Source organism: Rhineura floridana, chromosome 4 (genome assembly GCF_030035675.1).
Source record: "Rhineura floridana isolate rRhiFlo1 chromosome 4, rRhiFlo1.hap2, whole genome shotgun sequence".
Classification (NCBI taxonomy): Eukaryota; Metazoa; Chordata; class Lepidosauria; order Squamata; family Rhineuridae; genus Rhineura; species Rhineura floridana.
Window position 1 is genome coordinate 96725480 of NC_084483.1, and position 17190 is coordinate 96742669.

Genomic DNA, 17190 nt, shown 5'->3' on the forward strand with positions numbered 1-17190 from the left:
TATATTCAGTTCTGAACACTACAGTTCAAAAAGAACATTGTTGACAAATTGGAAGAACTATGGGGATAATAAAAAGTTTAGAAGACAAATCACATCAGGAAACTCTGAAAGAGCTGAGTATGTTAGTTTCAAGAAAAAGATGATTAAGAGGGAATACGTTGGCACTTTTAAAATATTGTCAGGGAAGAATAAACTGTTTTCACTCCACCCACTGAGGACAGGAGAGCAATGGATTCAAATTATAATGCTATAGATTCCAGTGAAGCATTAGGAAACATTTCATAGCTACAAGAATGATTCAGAAGAAATTTAGAAGAAAATTCCTAAAGAAGTTGTAGAGTCTTATTTTGGGGGAGTTTTCAAGACACAATTGAATAGGGTTGATAGGGCAGGGGACATATCTTTTTCAGATCACAGATTATTCTCTAGGAAAACCCTATATTTCTGGCCAGCAAGTTCTATACACACTGAGTAACTATTATTAGAACTGGGTATCTAGACCTTTGTGCTACATACAAAAATCCCTTAATTTCAAAAAGGGTGACTACACAGTGTTGACAACATTGCCATAATTACTGAGGTATAAAAAGGTACTGCAACAAATGCTCTGCTCCCCATCCACCCAATTTAACATAAAAACATAAGAAGAGACCTGCTGGCTAAAGACCTACCTAGTCCAACATCCTGTTTCCCACAGCAATTATCAAGAGGCCTCTAAGAAGCCCACTACCAGGACATGTTATCAATAGGCCCTGACTTACTTGTTCTCCTGTTATTGGTATTCAGAGGTATGCTGCCTCTGATCCTAAAGACAGTATATAGCTATCTATATTTCTTTAAAGAAACTGATCTATACTCTTAACCAACTGAATAAAAAGAATGTTTAAAAAAGATAATATAGTATATAGCCATTGATAGCCTTATCTTCCAAAATTTGTCTAATCTCCTTTCAAATATGCCTTAAGTTGGTGGCATCACCATGCCTTGTGAAAGTGAATTTCACAGCGAATTCCAATTATGTACTACAAAGATGTATCACTGAACACTAAAGTCAGGATCATTCAGACCATGGTATTTCCGATCTCTATGTATGGATGTGAAAGTTGGACAGTGAAAAAAGCGGATAAGAGAAAAATCAACTCATTTGAAATGTGGTGTTGGAGGAGAGCTTTGCGCATACCATGGACTGCAAAAAAGACAAATAATTGGGTGTTAGAACAAATTAAACCAGAACTGTCACTAGAAGCTAAAATGATGAAACTGAGGTTATCATACTTTGGACACATCATGAGAAGACATGATTCACTAGAAAAGAAAATAATGCTGGAAAAAACAGAAGGGAGTAGAAAAAGAGGAAGGCCAAACAAGAGATGGATTGATTCCATAAAGGAAGCCACAGACCTGAACTTACAAGCTCTGAACAGGGTGGTTCATGACAGATGCTTTTGGAGGTCACTGATTCATAGGGTCCTGATAAGTCATGGTCGACTTGAAGGCACATAACAACAAACTATGTGAAAAGGCACTTCCCTTTGTCCCGACTGTCTCCCCAATCAGCTTCATTGGAAGATCCTTGGCTCCAGGGCTGGTACAAGATATTTTGCTGCCAAGGTGAAGGATAAGAGGTTTCCCTAAGGAGCTGAAGTCTCTGCTGCCATCTTGGTTCATGGCAGGGATGTGAGCACGCAGCATGCATGCGTGCCATCAGCCAAGATGGTGGCAGAGGCCTCAGTCCCTTAGGAAAACCTCAGCTGCCATCTTTCTTAAGGGCACCGCTGCGTGTGCAACTGCAGAACAAGGTAAGTTAAGCAAGGGAATGGCGGAGCCCCAAAGCTCTCGCTGTGCGATCCGCAACAGCGATCCTGCCACAAATCATGGAAGGAGAGCAGAGGGGCCCCTCAGGGGCTCCTGTAGCCTCAGGGGCCCTCAGGCCAGTGCCCCACCTGGCCGCCCCTTGGAACCGGCCCTGATTGAGAGGGTTGTTAAGCAAGTGTTTCTGAGTCCAGGACTATAAGTTTTGTAAGGTTTTGTTTTGAAATGAGCTTATGGGAAGCATCAGAATGGCATAGGGGGTATTTTCAATTTAACATTGGGGATGTGAAAAATCCACGCTGGCTATAGTATACAGCCACTCTTGTAGTTGTGTAACACAGCCACTCTCATGGCTGTATAATATTCTGTCTTAGGCAGGAATCAGTCTAGAGCTGCAGTCCGAAGCAGATTTTCCTGGGAGGAAGCCCCATTGAACACAGCTGCACTCACCTTCTGAGGAATCTGGGTTACATGACATTAATCCCATTTTTATCAGAAAGGCAACAAGTGATGGCTCTTGCACTAGTATCCCTTATAATGTTGCCAAGAAAGTTGAGTCACACTGCATGCTCCTTCACTAAAATATTGTCACCCCAAAGGATCAGTGACCAGTCTGTTTGGCATCAGTTTAGTATTTTTAGCTATGTTTGTGTTTAGTGATGATTTTTAAGGATTGTTTTTCTACAATTACTGGTTTATGTTTTAAGCATGCATACTGCTTTGAGCACAAAAATAGCTGAGGAATATAAGGAAACAAGTTAGTGTATACTAGGATTTGGATTCCTGCATTGGGCAGGCGGTTGGACTCGATGGCCTTATAGAACCCTTCCTACTCTATGATTCTATTCTATGAGTTATCAAGTAATTGGTATCGTTTATTTCCAGGACCTTTCTGTTTCATATTACCTACATTCAGAAATATTATTTACTTCTACAACAGGATGTGACCAGGTGACCTGTGCGCCTGCTGAGGCAGGAGGGAAAAAAGGGGAAGATCCATGGTGTGAGACTATTATCTGCTCATACAATGTTGGATATAACCTGTAATGTTGACCTCAGTAAAAACAGGGTCAGGATTGCCCATAGGAATCTATGAGTAAATATTTGAAGAAAGAAAACTGAACTTGCCTTCAGCAGCTGGAATTGCAGGTGTCATTGCTGGGGTCTGTGGTAAAAATAGGTAAGAAGGAGGTGGTCCTGCACATAAGATAGGAATGAAAGAGTATTCATAATCAAACAAAACATTACTTGCTATATAATGCCTACTGAAGTACACTTGGAATGCACTTTCTTTTTAACAGTCTCTTAGAAGCCTGGACTCTCTTCTGAATTGTTCGTGTTTATTATTAAATATCCAACAGGAATGGAATGGAATGGCAGAACGAACTCTTAGATTTTGAGTTTTAGATTATTGAGAATGAAATTGCAGAAGTTAAATAAAACAGCAAAAATTTATTTGCTGATTTGCCATTCAATTTTTCTTCGTGACTAAAAAGCACACAAGATCAAAATAATGAAAAACTTACACATTCATGGCCTTGCTTTTTTGTACAAAAGCACACTTTCTTCTGCTTTTATCATAAAGGACTAGTCTAATTAACCAGTATCAAGTGGATTGCACAGAAAAAATATTTAAACAATAGTCATTTCCTATTATGCAGTGTAATGCTGTTTTCACCATGTAGAAATGAGAGCTATGATGATTTAATGGGCTCCTATTTTATGCACAGATGGTGTGCTCCTCTAAGGATAGCTTGGCACATTATACCGAAAGAGGAAGAAACATGAGTGAGTTGCGCTTCCATTTCTCACACATGTGGAATAATATGCAGTGGGGGAAGTAATGCATTTCCCACAAGTGCCCATACATCTATCCATGAGAAGAGATGCATTATTGTACTATCCTTTAATAAGAGCCACCTGGGATGACATAGTTGGATCATAGTACACGGTGGATAGCATATGTCAGCCTTCCCTAACCTGGTGCTCTCAATATGTTGTTGCACCCCATAACCTCTGGCCATTGTTCATGATTGCTGGGGATGATGGGAACTGGAGTCCAAAAACTGTATAGGGCACCAGGTTGGGGAAAGCCAAAATAAGTAGCAGCCTTCAGGCACATTCAGGTGTTTTCCTGGACACATGAACTCTATCTGTGGGCTGGGGGCAAGCACATACACACAAACCCTACGTTGATGTCCCTCCCTGCATGCATCATGCCATGTGCTTAGTCCTCAACCTTCCTGTGTTGAGCCTGCATGGGACTTTTACCTGTGTTTGGTTGAATGCAAGTAGAACCCTCTGTGCCATTCAAGTGAGCATGAGTGGAAGTCCCCTGCAGACCTTCATTGCTCAACTTGGGGAGACCAGGGACTGAGGGTTGTGAGTTATGGGTGTGAGAATTTGGGGGTGGGGCTTTTGTGTGTGCCCCTTCCATTTCCATGGATACAGTGTTCAGATAAATGCCTGAACATACCTTTAGTTATTAGGGCTTAAACAAAACTGAAAGCAACCACTTCTTTGTGAACAGCAATCCATGACAGAATAGTATTCTTGCACTTTGCTAGTAAACAGTTCTGTCTATTCAGGTAGAGTAAGTCCGATGAAAAAGTTGATTCTGCATTTCATTCAAAACATATGCAACCCAGTAGCAATGATCCAAATACTATGACGAATAGGCTCTGAGGAGCTGGTGTAATGCTGGCACAAAAATAATATGGACACAGAGCTAAGGCACTTTTATTAATAGATTTCTGCAGGGACTTTTCATAGACCAGTAAAGGAGAATGCTTGAGAGGGTTTGCTTCAATCATCACATAACAATATATTTCAACTGCCCAATGCCCACATCCATAGAAAAGTGTTTTGTAAGTACACATACCAACTTCTTTCTAGTATCTCAGACTACAGGCAGAAAATAAACAACAGTGTGTTTTACATTATTCTTGAAAACAGATGTGACAGTTGATGTAGGGATTTAATCCAGAACACTCAATGCTGTCCTGAACACACACTGAGGTTGCAATCCTATACACATTTATCTGGGAGTAAGTCCCACTGAACTCAGCAGATTTGTTTGAGTATAGGATTGCACTATAAGTTTCATTCAATATCTCAGTCTTCAAGAAATGTTGCAATGCAATATATTTTACATTTTTCTAGATTTCTTGAAAATGTGTGCAGAGGTTGAATTGAGATTTGAACTTCAGCTGTAGAATTATGTCCTAAATGTGTATACCAAATTTCATTTTCATATCTCAGTCTTCAAGGTAGATGTTTAATTACAATTAATTTAGTGCCCCCCCAAAAAAAAATTATGGAGGTTGGGTACTTATCTGAACTCGGAACACAGAATATGTTCAGAATATGTGTACCCAATTTCATTCCAATATCCTAATATTCAACGGAATTATCACATTATAATCAAACCAAACAGAATGCAAATTGGACAGTAGTTAAACAAAACTACTGCTTGGCCAAAAATAATTCCATGCAAACCCATTATTGTATTTGCATAAAATACAAAACATGCAATTCATTTTAGAAATGTTATATGTCCCATCTGAGCAAAAAGCAAGTATATAGCAGTTTTGGTGAATAAAGCTCCTACAACAGTATTTTACTTCTGTTTATAACAGGTAGGGCTGGAGTGTTCCAGGGCCTGAAATCCTGACGAGGCATTGCCAATCAGTGTAGACCATACTGATCTAGAGGGACCAATCAGACCTTTACTAGGGGTAAAGCAACTTCATGTGTTCTTACGTATTCAAGCTACTATTTCTTCCTGAGAAATCTAGAAAGAGTAAGTAACTTCCCACACCTTTTGAATTTAGGAATGTTGTTGAGAAGCTTGTAGAAATTCTGAGAAAGTAATTGCCACAAAAATCTCCCACTATGAGATGTTCTGGCAGAGTTAACTAGATGTCATCAAACTATGCCACAGAAAGTTGCCTAAGTCAAGTCTAGAGATCTGTGTCCCACATTAGAATACTTCTAAGAAAGGTTAATGAGGATTTTCGAACCATGTCTTCCCCTCCTATTGCCCACATCTTAAGAGCAAGCCTGAGAACCTTTGAAAGCTAATGGTGGGTTTGAAGTGATGTATGAATTATTTGTTATAGATAATCCAGTGATGTTTCCAGAGCCAAATTACCTGGTTTGGAATATGAAGTTGTCCAGATTATAAAGCTTGTCTATGTTACAAACCAAGTACTCATTCCCCAAATATTCTTCTCTGAATTGAAATGTAAAAAGAGATTCTGTACACATGTAGTCTGCCTTCAGATGACCATATACCCAAAATCAGCTGCTTTGTAGACACTCACCCAAAGCTCTTTGATGTTTTACTCTCACTGAAGCTCTTCTTGATTACTGCAAAATTAAGTGAACTAAAATGTCAACTGCTTTGTAAGTGCATGTGGAGACTGTTTCGTTATTCTTGCCAAAACTCTTGTTGATCACTGTGAACTACCTGTTTGGGCCATCTGACCAAGTCTTGCATTAGGTATATTTAGTCAAATTCACTCAAGGATTTTCTTCCAAACATTTATATGATTGTTGCACCTAATCCAGATCTAGAACCCTTTCCTAGATGTGTTGGTTTTGGGAGAGGATAGTGATTGAATTTCCAGGTGGCTTTCTACCATAACTGGTACTGGGAACTGTAATCCCAGGGACCAAACAAAATAGTGCATGTGTCTGGTACCACTCATGTGTATCAAAATTACAAGCTGGGAGAAAACTCTCAGAAAACAGATGAGTCCCCCACCCCAAGCCAGATGCTTACCAAGAAAGCTCACTGAGAAACTCAATTCTAAAGGGAGTTGGCTAGGTAAAACACCACAGGCATTTCTTATCATCTGACAGCTCTTCTAATATGGTTCTTTCAAAGGTGGTAGATTGCACATTCAGCAGCAAATCACTGAGCGTTCAGGAAATTAAGTGTGGAGACAGTCATCAAATGGATTATGGGCAAGTGTGAACAGTTCCCAAGATGGATAGGAGCTGATGGGCAGGAGACTCTTGCAACTTCAGGAAAACTTTTAAATAAGAAATCAAGCTAAAGTTAAAAGATATAGTTTTATTAAAATTATTTAAAGTCCAATTAGTTTGCCTACTGCTATGTGGAAGAAATATGATAAATTACACAATTAGAATTAATTGCTTCTTGTGAAGGATAGGGGGCTGACTATCAGAAGGTTGAATAAGCCAATAATTAAAAAAAAAAGGCTGATCATTAAGCTGCCTTACAGGAGGTGGTTAAAACATAAAAACATGCTCCAGCATCTTTGGGTGCTTGCTACATGGCCCGAGGATAAAAAACATTTAAAAACAAGAACAGCTTGGTGGATGAAAAATACCCTTAGGTCAAAATGTGTTTTTTTTTAAAGAAGGTTCTTTTCTATCCTGATAAAAGGCCTATCTTACGTTTCCATATGCTATTAAATGCCTCTCTATTCACTTTGATGAGGAGACACAGAAGAGAAGAGCCAAATGAATATTTCATCCATTCTTTTGATTAAATATGTTAAAGGGGGTGTCCTAAGTCAATTTGCCCTCTCCTGACTAGGTTCAAAGTATGGTTTTAAGTGATCTTACAGCTTCATTGAGAACAGAACAGAGCATACAAAATCTGTCAACAGAGCTGTTATCATTACAGTTCACACCTAAATGATCCTTTATGTTCGTGTCATGCTGTATATGAGATAAGGCTGATCCCCCCTCATCCTGCTGTTAATAAAACTGCAGTCCATCAGATATTTATCAGAAAGATGAGTGGCCGACATCCTTATCTTAAAGCAGGACCTTGCAGAAAACATGTCAATTTAGAGCCTTTGTAACTTTCAATAGTGTTGAGATTGAGTTGAAAGCCTGTGGGTAATAGCCAAGTGTAGCTAAAGTCATACTCACAGACCCTTTGACTAGCCATCTGATATCTTGCTACTGAACAGGGCATTTAAGTAACATTTCTGTTCTATTATACCCATCCTGCCTAACATGCCTTGGATAATTAGAACATATAATGCCAGCCCATCTTCCAGAGAGAATGTCCACACTGGCTGACCCTAAATCTGCAAATTACACCAGGCCACAACCCACAGGCCTCAATTGCCCAAGAGTAGCAAAGGGAAAAATCATTCAAAAGAGAGGCTTCTCCTAAGAGGGGTGTCAGAAATTACCCATCTAGGGAAAAGGCTGCTCATTACTGGTAGTTGCCTATATATAGATTGTTAGTCTTTAGGGCCTGCTCAGAAAACTACCTATAATCCAGAGCCAGAGATAGAATTTTGAATTATATTATTTGTTTTCATTCCTAAATTGCTTGTATTTATTGCTGTCTTTTTCTCTCTGTGTATAACCAATAAAAATATCATTTTGGTGAAAGGTTCCAGATTGGTGTAACTGTGCAAACTTAAATATAAGCCCACATACCTACATCCTTAAAGTAACAATACTGACCTAACGTACATTGGGAATGCAGATAGAAACTCTGCACCCCAAATACACCCTCTTTCCAAGTGATCTTTCCAAGGTATGTACTTTGGGGGAGAAATCACCATTTGGGGGGTCTGATGGCAGCTAATCACTTCTCATATCCCAGAGGAGGAGGTCTTAGAATCCACAAGTCCCTGTAAAACAGGTGTATTCAAATCCTCTTCAGTGGCCAGATTTGTGACAGGAGTAACCAAAGGTAAAGCCAAGGCTTTGTATCTGGACAAAAGGCAAATGATGGCAATGTTGTCAATGGATACAGGAAAAAAAATGATGAGATTTTGAAGAAAAGATGAGAAATACAGCCTTGGACTTTAAATTTAATATAGTGATAAACTTGTCCAAACTTATGGGAGGGAAACAGATGGGCACTTGGAGATACAGGTCAGGTCAGGTCTGGTGCAGAGAGACATAGAAATTATCTAGAAAGAGAAGAGCAGGGGACTGAGAATAGATTGATGAATCCCAACAAATAGAGGGTATCTTCCCACAGTGGAAACAATGACTGAAGAGAAGTCAAACCAAAGAGGGTAGCCAACTATATCACCATTGCTTCTCAGTGCACCATCTCAATGCAATAGAACAACCATACTTTTAATGATACTTTCCCCATAATAATGAAGAATAAGTGAATAGACATCTACCCACAAATTGATTGATTCGAGGAAGGCTTTCTCTGTAGCAACAAGAAACCAGCAAAAAAGAGAAAGAGAAGTACTTCCTCCTCTTCACTATGGGTAGAATCTATTATCTATTCCCCCATTCTACCCATTTGGCCAAAGTAGCCCAATGTCACTGTTGGTAGGTACATATATATAGCCTAGCTTTTCTGCTGACATTAAATTTTATTTAAATAATAGCAATTCATAGGTTTCTTACTAAGTCTGTGATAGAGCTTCAGCTTTTAACTATTATGCAGTGTATTCTAATAATTTAAAAGTGGAGTGATGGATGAAGAATAAGGATCTCATAATTATGGCTATCTTTAAGAGGCTCAGAGCAGATACAACGCCCGTTGCAACCAACTGTTCTGCGCAGCTCAGAACAAAATGCTTAATTAAAAAGATTATTGCTGATATTACAGTATCTCAATCTGTAATGTACCATGAGGTCAATGTGTCCTGGGGATGCTGTAACAGGACTAGTAAACTCAGCTATAATAAGCAGCAATGCAATTAATCATTTCAATGTTTATAACCTGGTACATTGGCTATCTACCAGATAAACAGAGCATGCTAATAGGATGACCCCTGTCTCCATATGAAGAATTAGATATTGACCATCACAATATTCAGTATGGTTCACCTGATTTTAAAAAGAAAATCTTTGAGCACAACCTATAAGAAACCGCCAGGCAAACTCTAAAAATTAACGGCACACCATGCTCATCCCAAATAGCAGAAGGTAGGAGGGGAGCACTATTGTGATTATGTGAACACACAGATACATAAAAGTATGTTACACAACATTGGCTAATCTAGTCCTGTGCTATATATCCTGATGGGCAGTGGCTATCCAAGGGCTCAGATGCCTTTCTTATCCTTGCTACATGAGCTCCTTTAAGCTGAGCCCTGAGTCATAGGACTTTTCCCATCAGAATCTATGGTCTATGCTAGCTATTCTCTCACCACTTGAACACATAAACCTTCTTTATGCTAAATCAGACCATTGGTTTATTTAGTCCGGTATTATCTGCTCTGGCTTGAACTTTACAGGTTCTCAGGTAGAAGCCTTTCCCAGTCCTGTATTCATTAAAGAGAAGATCCAGGGTTTGAACCTAGGCCTGTACAAATGCAAAACATCTGTTGGGCTACTATGCCTCTTCCCCACTGGAAACAAATGGTGGCTTTATAGAGAACCACAATTTACCTAGCTGTACTACCTACCTTTCATTTCAAGGGAACTTTCACAGGAGTACTTTCCCAGTGATTGTACCAATTTTAAATGCCACTATCAAATATAGAAGTCTAGATACAATCCAGGAGACACATTTTTCTCAAACCACGTCACCAAGCACATTAAAAAGTCTCCATATTATGTATAACTTCTCATCCTAGGACTGCTGAACATCTGTTTAAGATGCATATTGCATACAGGAATTAATGGAAAAAACTAGTTTTGGACCACAGATGTGTCCCTATATAAAATCTCAGCAATTTTATGATTTCCTATTTCAGAACAGATAAGTTTGGCCCACATTGGAATCATGTGTATAAAATTCTACACACAATAATTGCACATGGTGTAGTTCTAAAATGTGATGATGAGTTTTACAAACTTCAATAAGACAGAACTTATTGTAATACTGAGTATATCATAAAGTGATAATATTAAAAGAATTCTACAAATATAAACAAATAAAAACTCACCAAATATTTGAAATACTTTGGTTATACACTAAGCTGTGAATTGTCCTGATGCAATGACAGAGCATCCTTCACAAAAAAAAGGTAGATCTTGCATGAGCAGTCAACACCAGGCCAAGTAAGACTGTCTGGATGAGCCTTTTGATATGGATAGACAGTGGACATATGCACCTGAACTTGAGCTGGATCAAGGTCTTCATATTCAGAAGAATTATACTAATAAATTTGGCTATTAGAAAAAAAGGTGTACAGAATATTTTTGTCATCTTGGCCCAGCAGAATGAGAAATACATTTCCAGTTGTGAGATAATCTATTCAAATAATTCTTGTTGATGGATACATTTTTCAGATGTACTTTCTGAATGGTACATATATGTCATTTATTCTTGTGCACTGCAACTTTCCAGAATTTCAGACTGCAATTTACAGGATTGATTAGGCATCACCTGACACAAATCTTTTGCTCTGGTGTGAATTGTCAGCTTTGCTAAACAAATGTAAATGACGTTACCACAAAAGGTCAAACTATTTTAAGTTCTAAACAAAAGGGAAAAGGCATACCAGGAGTGTGGAACCTTTCACTTTCCAGATGTTGCTGAACTACACTTCCCATCATCCATGGCCATTGACCATGCTTGTTGGGGCTGATGAGAATTGTAGTTCAGCAACATCTGGAGGGCCAAAGGCTCTCCACACCTGGTGTATACAATGAAGATGAACTTTACAAAAGCCAGGCAGCATTTTGAAGGAAAACATAAATTGGGACAATTGTTCATGACACTGTTTCTAGAAATAATGTAAAGCAGCAGTAGTGAGAATTTCTGTATAGCTAGAAATAATTTGATGAATCCTAACAAGAGAAATTTAATATGACAACAGGATGTCATCTGATGCCCCAGGATTCCATTCTTTTCATCATCTATGAACTTCAGTGTCTTTCTTTGCTGACAGAACAGCCCTAATAAGCAGCATATTTCATTATGCTGATGCTACTTTAAGTCCTGATCACAAACTATGAGAACCTATGCACCTTAGTGAAAGAAGACAGCATCTTTTTATGGGCTTGCTAGTACTAGCTAAATGGCAAGTAGGCTCAACTGAAACAAAAATATAGTGATCAGGACTTCATTTTCAAGACTAATGTAAAAGCCAGGGCCACTTTTTGAGGCATATTTTTTTAAATATCATTGGGTTATATTCAATGTAGTGCTAAGTTGAACATTCTGTCAGCACAAGGATGATGGAACATTCTCCCCCAATCGTGCCTCTAAATCTGTTCTGAGTTTTCCTCCAACCCTCCAAAAATTTGGAGATGGCATGGAGGAAGAGGTGCCATTTCGCTAGTGCAAGGATTTCGTTAGTGCAAGGATTTAGTTGAATACCACCCATCTTCATCATGATTATAACTATTTTATTTATGACTATTTACATTTTTGTTATATTTTTATAACAAAATATAATTTTGTTTGAGAGAATTATGTACCATTTTTAATGTAAGCCACCTTGAGCATGGTTTAACATTGGAAAGGCAGCATACAAATAAATGATGCTGATGGTTCCATTTTTCCGCCAAGGAGCTCAACAAGTATACCTGGATCTTCCCCCCTTCCATTCTCACAAAGCACTGTGATATAGATCAGGTTGAGTGACAGTGAGCTACAGGATTTGGATCACAGCTCTCCCTAGTTCTAGTCCAACACTTTAACCACTACACTACACTGGCAGAAAGTAGGGAAAAATCTTGTGTTTCAGATCACATGCTCCTTAGTAACAGGGCTGGCTCCAGGAATGCCGGGGCCCTTGGGCATCAGCTTGCCCTGGCCCCCCACATGTGTGTGTGTGCATGCACGTGCACATGCGCACGGCACCCCCAACCCCCACCTACCTGTCTACTGTCTTTTACCATTGTCCTTAACGAAGATGGCAGCCGCGGTTTCCCTAAGGGGATGATGCCTCCACTGCCATCTTTGTTGATGGCACGTGTGTGCTATGTGTGCGCATCTCTGCCATCAACTAAGATGGCAGCAGGGGCTTCAGTACCTTAGGGAAACTGCGGCCACCATCTTCGTTAAGGTCAATGGTAAAAGACAGCAGACAGGTAGGTGGAGGGGTGTGGCATGCATGGGGGCCTCTCAGATCGTGGAAGGGGAGCAGAGGGGCAGCTGAGGGGCCCCTGTAGCTCTGGGGCCATTGGGCCAGTGCCTAACCTGGCCACCCTTTAGAACCAGCCCTGCTTAGTAATAATCATATGTTATCTAAAATTGAAGTGGGGGTGATTTTTCCCTGACAGTGTGGTGTAGTGGTTAATGTGTTGGACAGACCAGTGACAACTCACTGATTCTACATCCTGAGTTACTATTGTTAGAAACAATATGTTCAATATGTTTCTAACATATTGTTAGAAAAGTTTTGTTTTAATGTATTTTAAGGTCTGTTTTTATGATGTTTTAAAGTGTTTTTAGCACTTCTGTTTGCCTCCCTGGGCTCCTGCTGGGAGGAAGGGTGGGATATAAATCAAATAATATATAAAATAATAAATAATGAATAAATGTACATTTGGAGCTGTCTTTCGGCATTCACTTCTGAAGGGGCTTGCAGACCCATGTGGAGCTAGCTCCTCAGCCAGTGATTCTGCAACTGCTGGCAATACTCCTGAGCCAACACATGAATTGCTGTGTTTGAAGGGGTTACCTTCATCACATGCAGGGAGCAGGTTTCCAACATAAGGACTGGAAGTTTCATTGGCTCCAAGAGTCTTCTTCAAGGGGCAGTCTCAGAAGGTGGTTCTGGGGGACTCCAGTTCAATGCCTTGGCCTTCAGCCTATGTGGTTCCAAAGGGTTCCATCTTGTCTCACTATTTAGAAGAAACAGCAAACAGTCTTGCTGTTCCTTAAAGACTAAGTGGCTACTAGCAATGATGGCCAAGCTCTGCCTCCACAGTCAGAGGCATTATGCTTCTTAATGCCAGTTGCTGGAAACCACAGGAGGCAAAAGTCCTTCTGCTTTCAGATCCTGCTTGTAGGCTACCCATAGACATCTGGTTAGCCACAGTGAGAACAATGCTAAGCAATTCATTCCATTAGCGCAAGGATTTATGTCTGCGCAATGGACGTTTTCTCCCCTCTCCTTCCCATGGGCACCCCCTAAATCTGTTCTGGGAGTTCCCCCAACCATCAGGAGCAGATTTGGGGAGGATGTGAGCCACATGTAGGGGGAGGAGGAATGTTCAGTTGTGCAGGCTTAAATCCTTGTGCTAGCAGAATGAGTACATTAGATATCACACTAACAAATTTATTATGACATAAGGTCTCACTTTGTCAGATGCCTGAAGCAAAATCTTAATTGGCAGATACATTTAGGAGGGCATTGGGAATACGGATGGTTTAAGATCCTGAACTGATTTGTGTTTTAACTTGCTACACTGGGCTGTTTTCATCTCTGGAGGATGTCTTCTTGCTTTAATGACTGCCTTTTATCTTTCTGTACTCTGCTGCTTTTTGTAATTTTGTTTTTCACTTCCTGTTGTTAGCAACCTTGAGATTTTTAAATGAAAAGTGAGCTATAAAACTTCTAAATACAGAAATCCTTATAAAAGCAGTTCTGCCATGCTGGGATAGAGGAAGGGCATAATCTACAGCTATATTTCCCTGCACGAGCCCCACTGAAATGAATGGGGACTGGATGCAGTTCTGCTTCACTACAATGGGGATTGCACATAAGTACTTCCTGACAAAACAGAGAGTTGACACAAAGTAAACCACTTTTTGATTTTTTTTCTTTTTTGCATAACTGAATAGAAATATAAAGAAACATCTCTGGTGCTGCCAGTTGTAATTACTGAAAGAATGGCTCGTAATAAATAACACCTGATTAGACTTAAATGATTCATTGATTAAGTCTTAATTTTCTATGCTTCTTCTAAGATGTGCTTGAAATTATTCTGTATTATGTCTTCCCTTTCAGACACATTTAGGAATGTGCTGAGAAATGATCCCAGCAGGATATCAGAGAAATAAAAGACAGAATGTCAGACCATCAAATAATCACCAATTTTGTAATCTGCAGGAACCATCAAATAAGTGAGAAGTTTACCAAGGAAATCAGAGAACCACTTAACAGAGTCTCATTTGGATTGGGGAAATCTGGGTATAAATCCCAACTCAACCATAAAGCCCTTTGGGTGGTCTTGGGCAACTCACAGTTTCTCAGCTTACACTATCCTAAAGGCTGGTTGTGAAAATAAAATGGGATAATGAGCCCACAAAGTCATCCTGAGCTTCTTGGAGGAAGAATGGGATACAAATGTGGTCACTAAATTCAAAAGTTGGGTTTGCAGTGACCAGAGATTCGATTTGTATCTGAAGCAGCCCAATTTTGAAGCAGAGCGATCTGTTTTGGATGTGCACTGTGACATTCCGATTTGATTAGTTATTTGGGTCTGAAGCTGATCTGTTAAACCTGAAGCTTTGTTTTACCCCATTAACTATAATGGGCTTTCAATACCATCAACCATGGTATTCTTCTGGAACGACTGTCTGAGTTGGGGGTGGGTGGCACTGATTTGCAGTGGTTTCCATCCTACTTAGATAGTCATTTTCAGAAAGTGGTGCTCAGGACCGTGGAACCTTCAGTGTGGAGTCCCACAGGACTCAGTTCTATCTCCTATGCTGTTAACATCTACGTGAAACTGCTGAGTGGGATAATCCAGAGTTTTGGTGTGTTGCCAGCAATATGCTGATGATAAACCGACTATTCCCTACCAGAAGCCTTTTAGCACATGTGAAACTGAGTTCACTTAAGGCAAAGACAGGAGGATTTATTATCCTGGTAGAGATCTAATAACTTCTGAGTTGCAACCTGAATGCATGCAGTCCCATATTTGGTTTGTGCAATAAATGAATTATTATTTGATTAACTGAAATAAATTATACGTTATTATAGATGTGATCAATTGAAATAACTCATTACTATTTAGGTTTTGAAATGAAGTGAAAAATACTTTCCAGACTTATGGCACTGAGATATCTCATTCCCTCCCATGGGAGGACCACTGGAACCTGACCATATAATGCAAAAGCTAATGAGGTGGTTTAGGGAGCAATCCTAACTATGGGAAGTAGGCATAATTTAAGCTAGATCCAAACCATGTTCAGGAGCAAGGCTACTGGAAGCCGAGCTGGCCCAAGCCTAACAGAGGGAAAACAAGCTTTTAAAATAAAGTTAGACTTACACGACCCTTTTGCTGGTGTGAGTTCTGCCAGGTTGCCAGGTCATTTCATTGAGCCGAATAGAGTTGGGATTCAGCTTAAGTTCCCACCACACCCCCACTTTTCAGAGAATTGAGCTGGCTTTGGTTGAGCCAGCTGAGCTGGGATGTGGGCCCTATGTTGGTGTATCTCTGGCTGAGCCAGGTTTGGGCATTATTGCCAGTGTAGCCCCAGGTAAGGCGGAGATCCACCAGCTCCTAACTTGCTCATCCCAGTGGATCTTGGGTTTGGATTGCTCCCTTAGGCTTGACTTTTGAGGCATATGGCATTTTCTGAATTCTGTTACTGTATTATGTTTTATTATGTTTTATTTGATTATCTACTTGCATTTTTATAAGCCACCTTGCACTTACAAATTATAAATAAGAGTGGAAAACAAAACATTGTATCCAACACTGCAGTTCTGTTCACACAACAGACTTTAGCATGTGCAACACAGCTTCCTCTTCCTTTCCTACTGCCTGCAGCATCCCATACACCGTTGGAATCTGCTCTTTGGGAGTATCGGGAGGGGAGGAGGAAGGGGAAGTCCTGTTGGTTGTGTGAGTGGAAATCCACTTGTGCAACACTGGATACAACCCTTAGAAAGCATGGAATTCTGTGTGAAATGCCCATTATACAAAGGCAATATATTTGCCCCCTTGGTCTGTTAAGAGGACAGTTTTTAGGAAACATTATTACTGCTTACTTGTAAGAATAAGCTAGCAAAAGAATATGGAGAAATCTGCCATGACAGTGGAGAAACTATTCACACCTTCATTAGAAGCAGTTGTGCCTTAATCATCAGAATCATTCTTTTTTTTTTTTACAATAATTTTTATTCAAATTTTCATAAAACATACAAAACAAAATCATAAAACATTCAAAGACAAAAAACAAAACAAAACAAAAATGATTAAGCAAAAAAATAAAATATTGACTTCCCATTTGTCACAGATCAAATCAGTTATAGGTCTACAATATATAACAATCCTGTCTCTTAAATTATATTATAAAATCACTTTCCTCCAGTAGTTATCTTAATTAATCATCAAATCTCATAAACATTACTTTATTCTTTCCACAAAAAGTCAAAGAGAGGTTTCAATTCTTTAAGAAATATATCTATCAATTTTTCTCCAAATAAACATTTCGATTAATCCATCTCATCAAAATCTGTTAGGTCCAATAATTTCAATAGCCATTATTCCATTATCCCTATTAATTTCATCTTCCATCTTCAATAGTCCTGTTAAGTCCAGTAATTTCAGTGT

The 17190-nt window shown here is 39.4% G+C and overlaps 1 protein-coding gene across 10 annotated transcripts in view; it reads right to left on the minus strand.

The window, feature by feature from the left end:
- Positions 1–17190, minus strand: part of TRDN (triadin) — a 276609-nt gene that overhangs the window by 149306 nt on the left and 110113 nt on the right. For all 10 annotated transcript variants that reach the window (XR_009762235.1, XM_061623737.1, XM_061623734.1 and 7 more), the window contains one exon: positions 2941–3009. Coding sequence is in view for 9 of the 10 variants with exons in the window: in XM_061623737.1 (XP_061479721.1) it covers positions 2941–3009 (69 nt within the window). In the remaining variant the exon portion in view is untranslated. The remainder of the gene's footprint in view (positions 1–2940; positions 3010–17190) is intronic.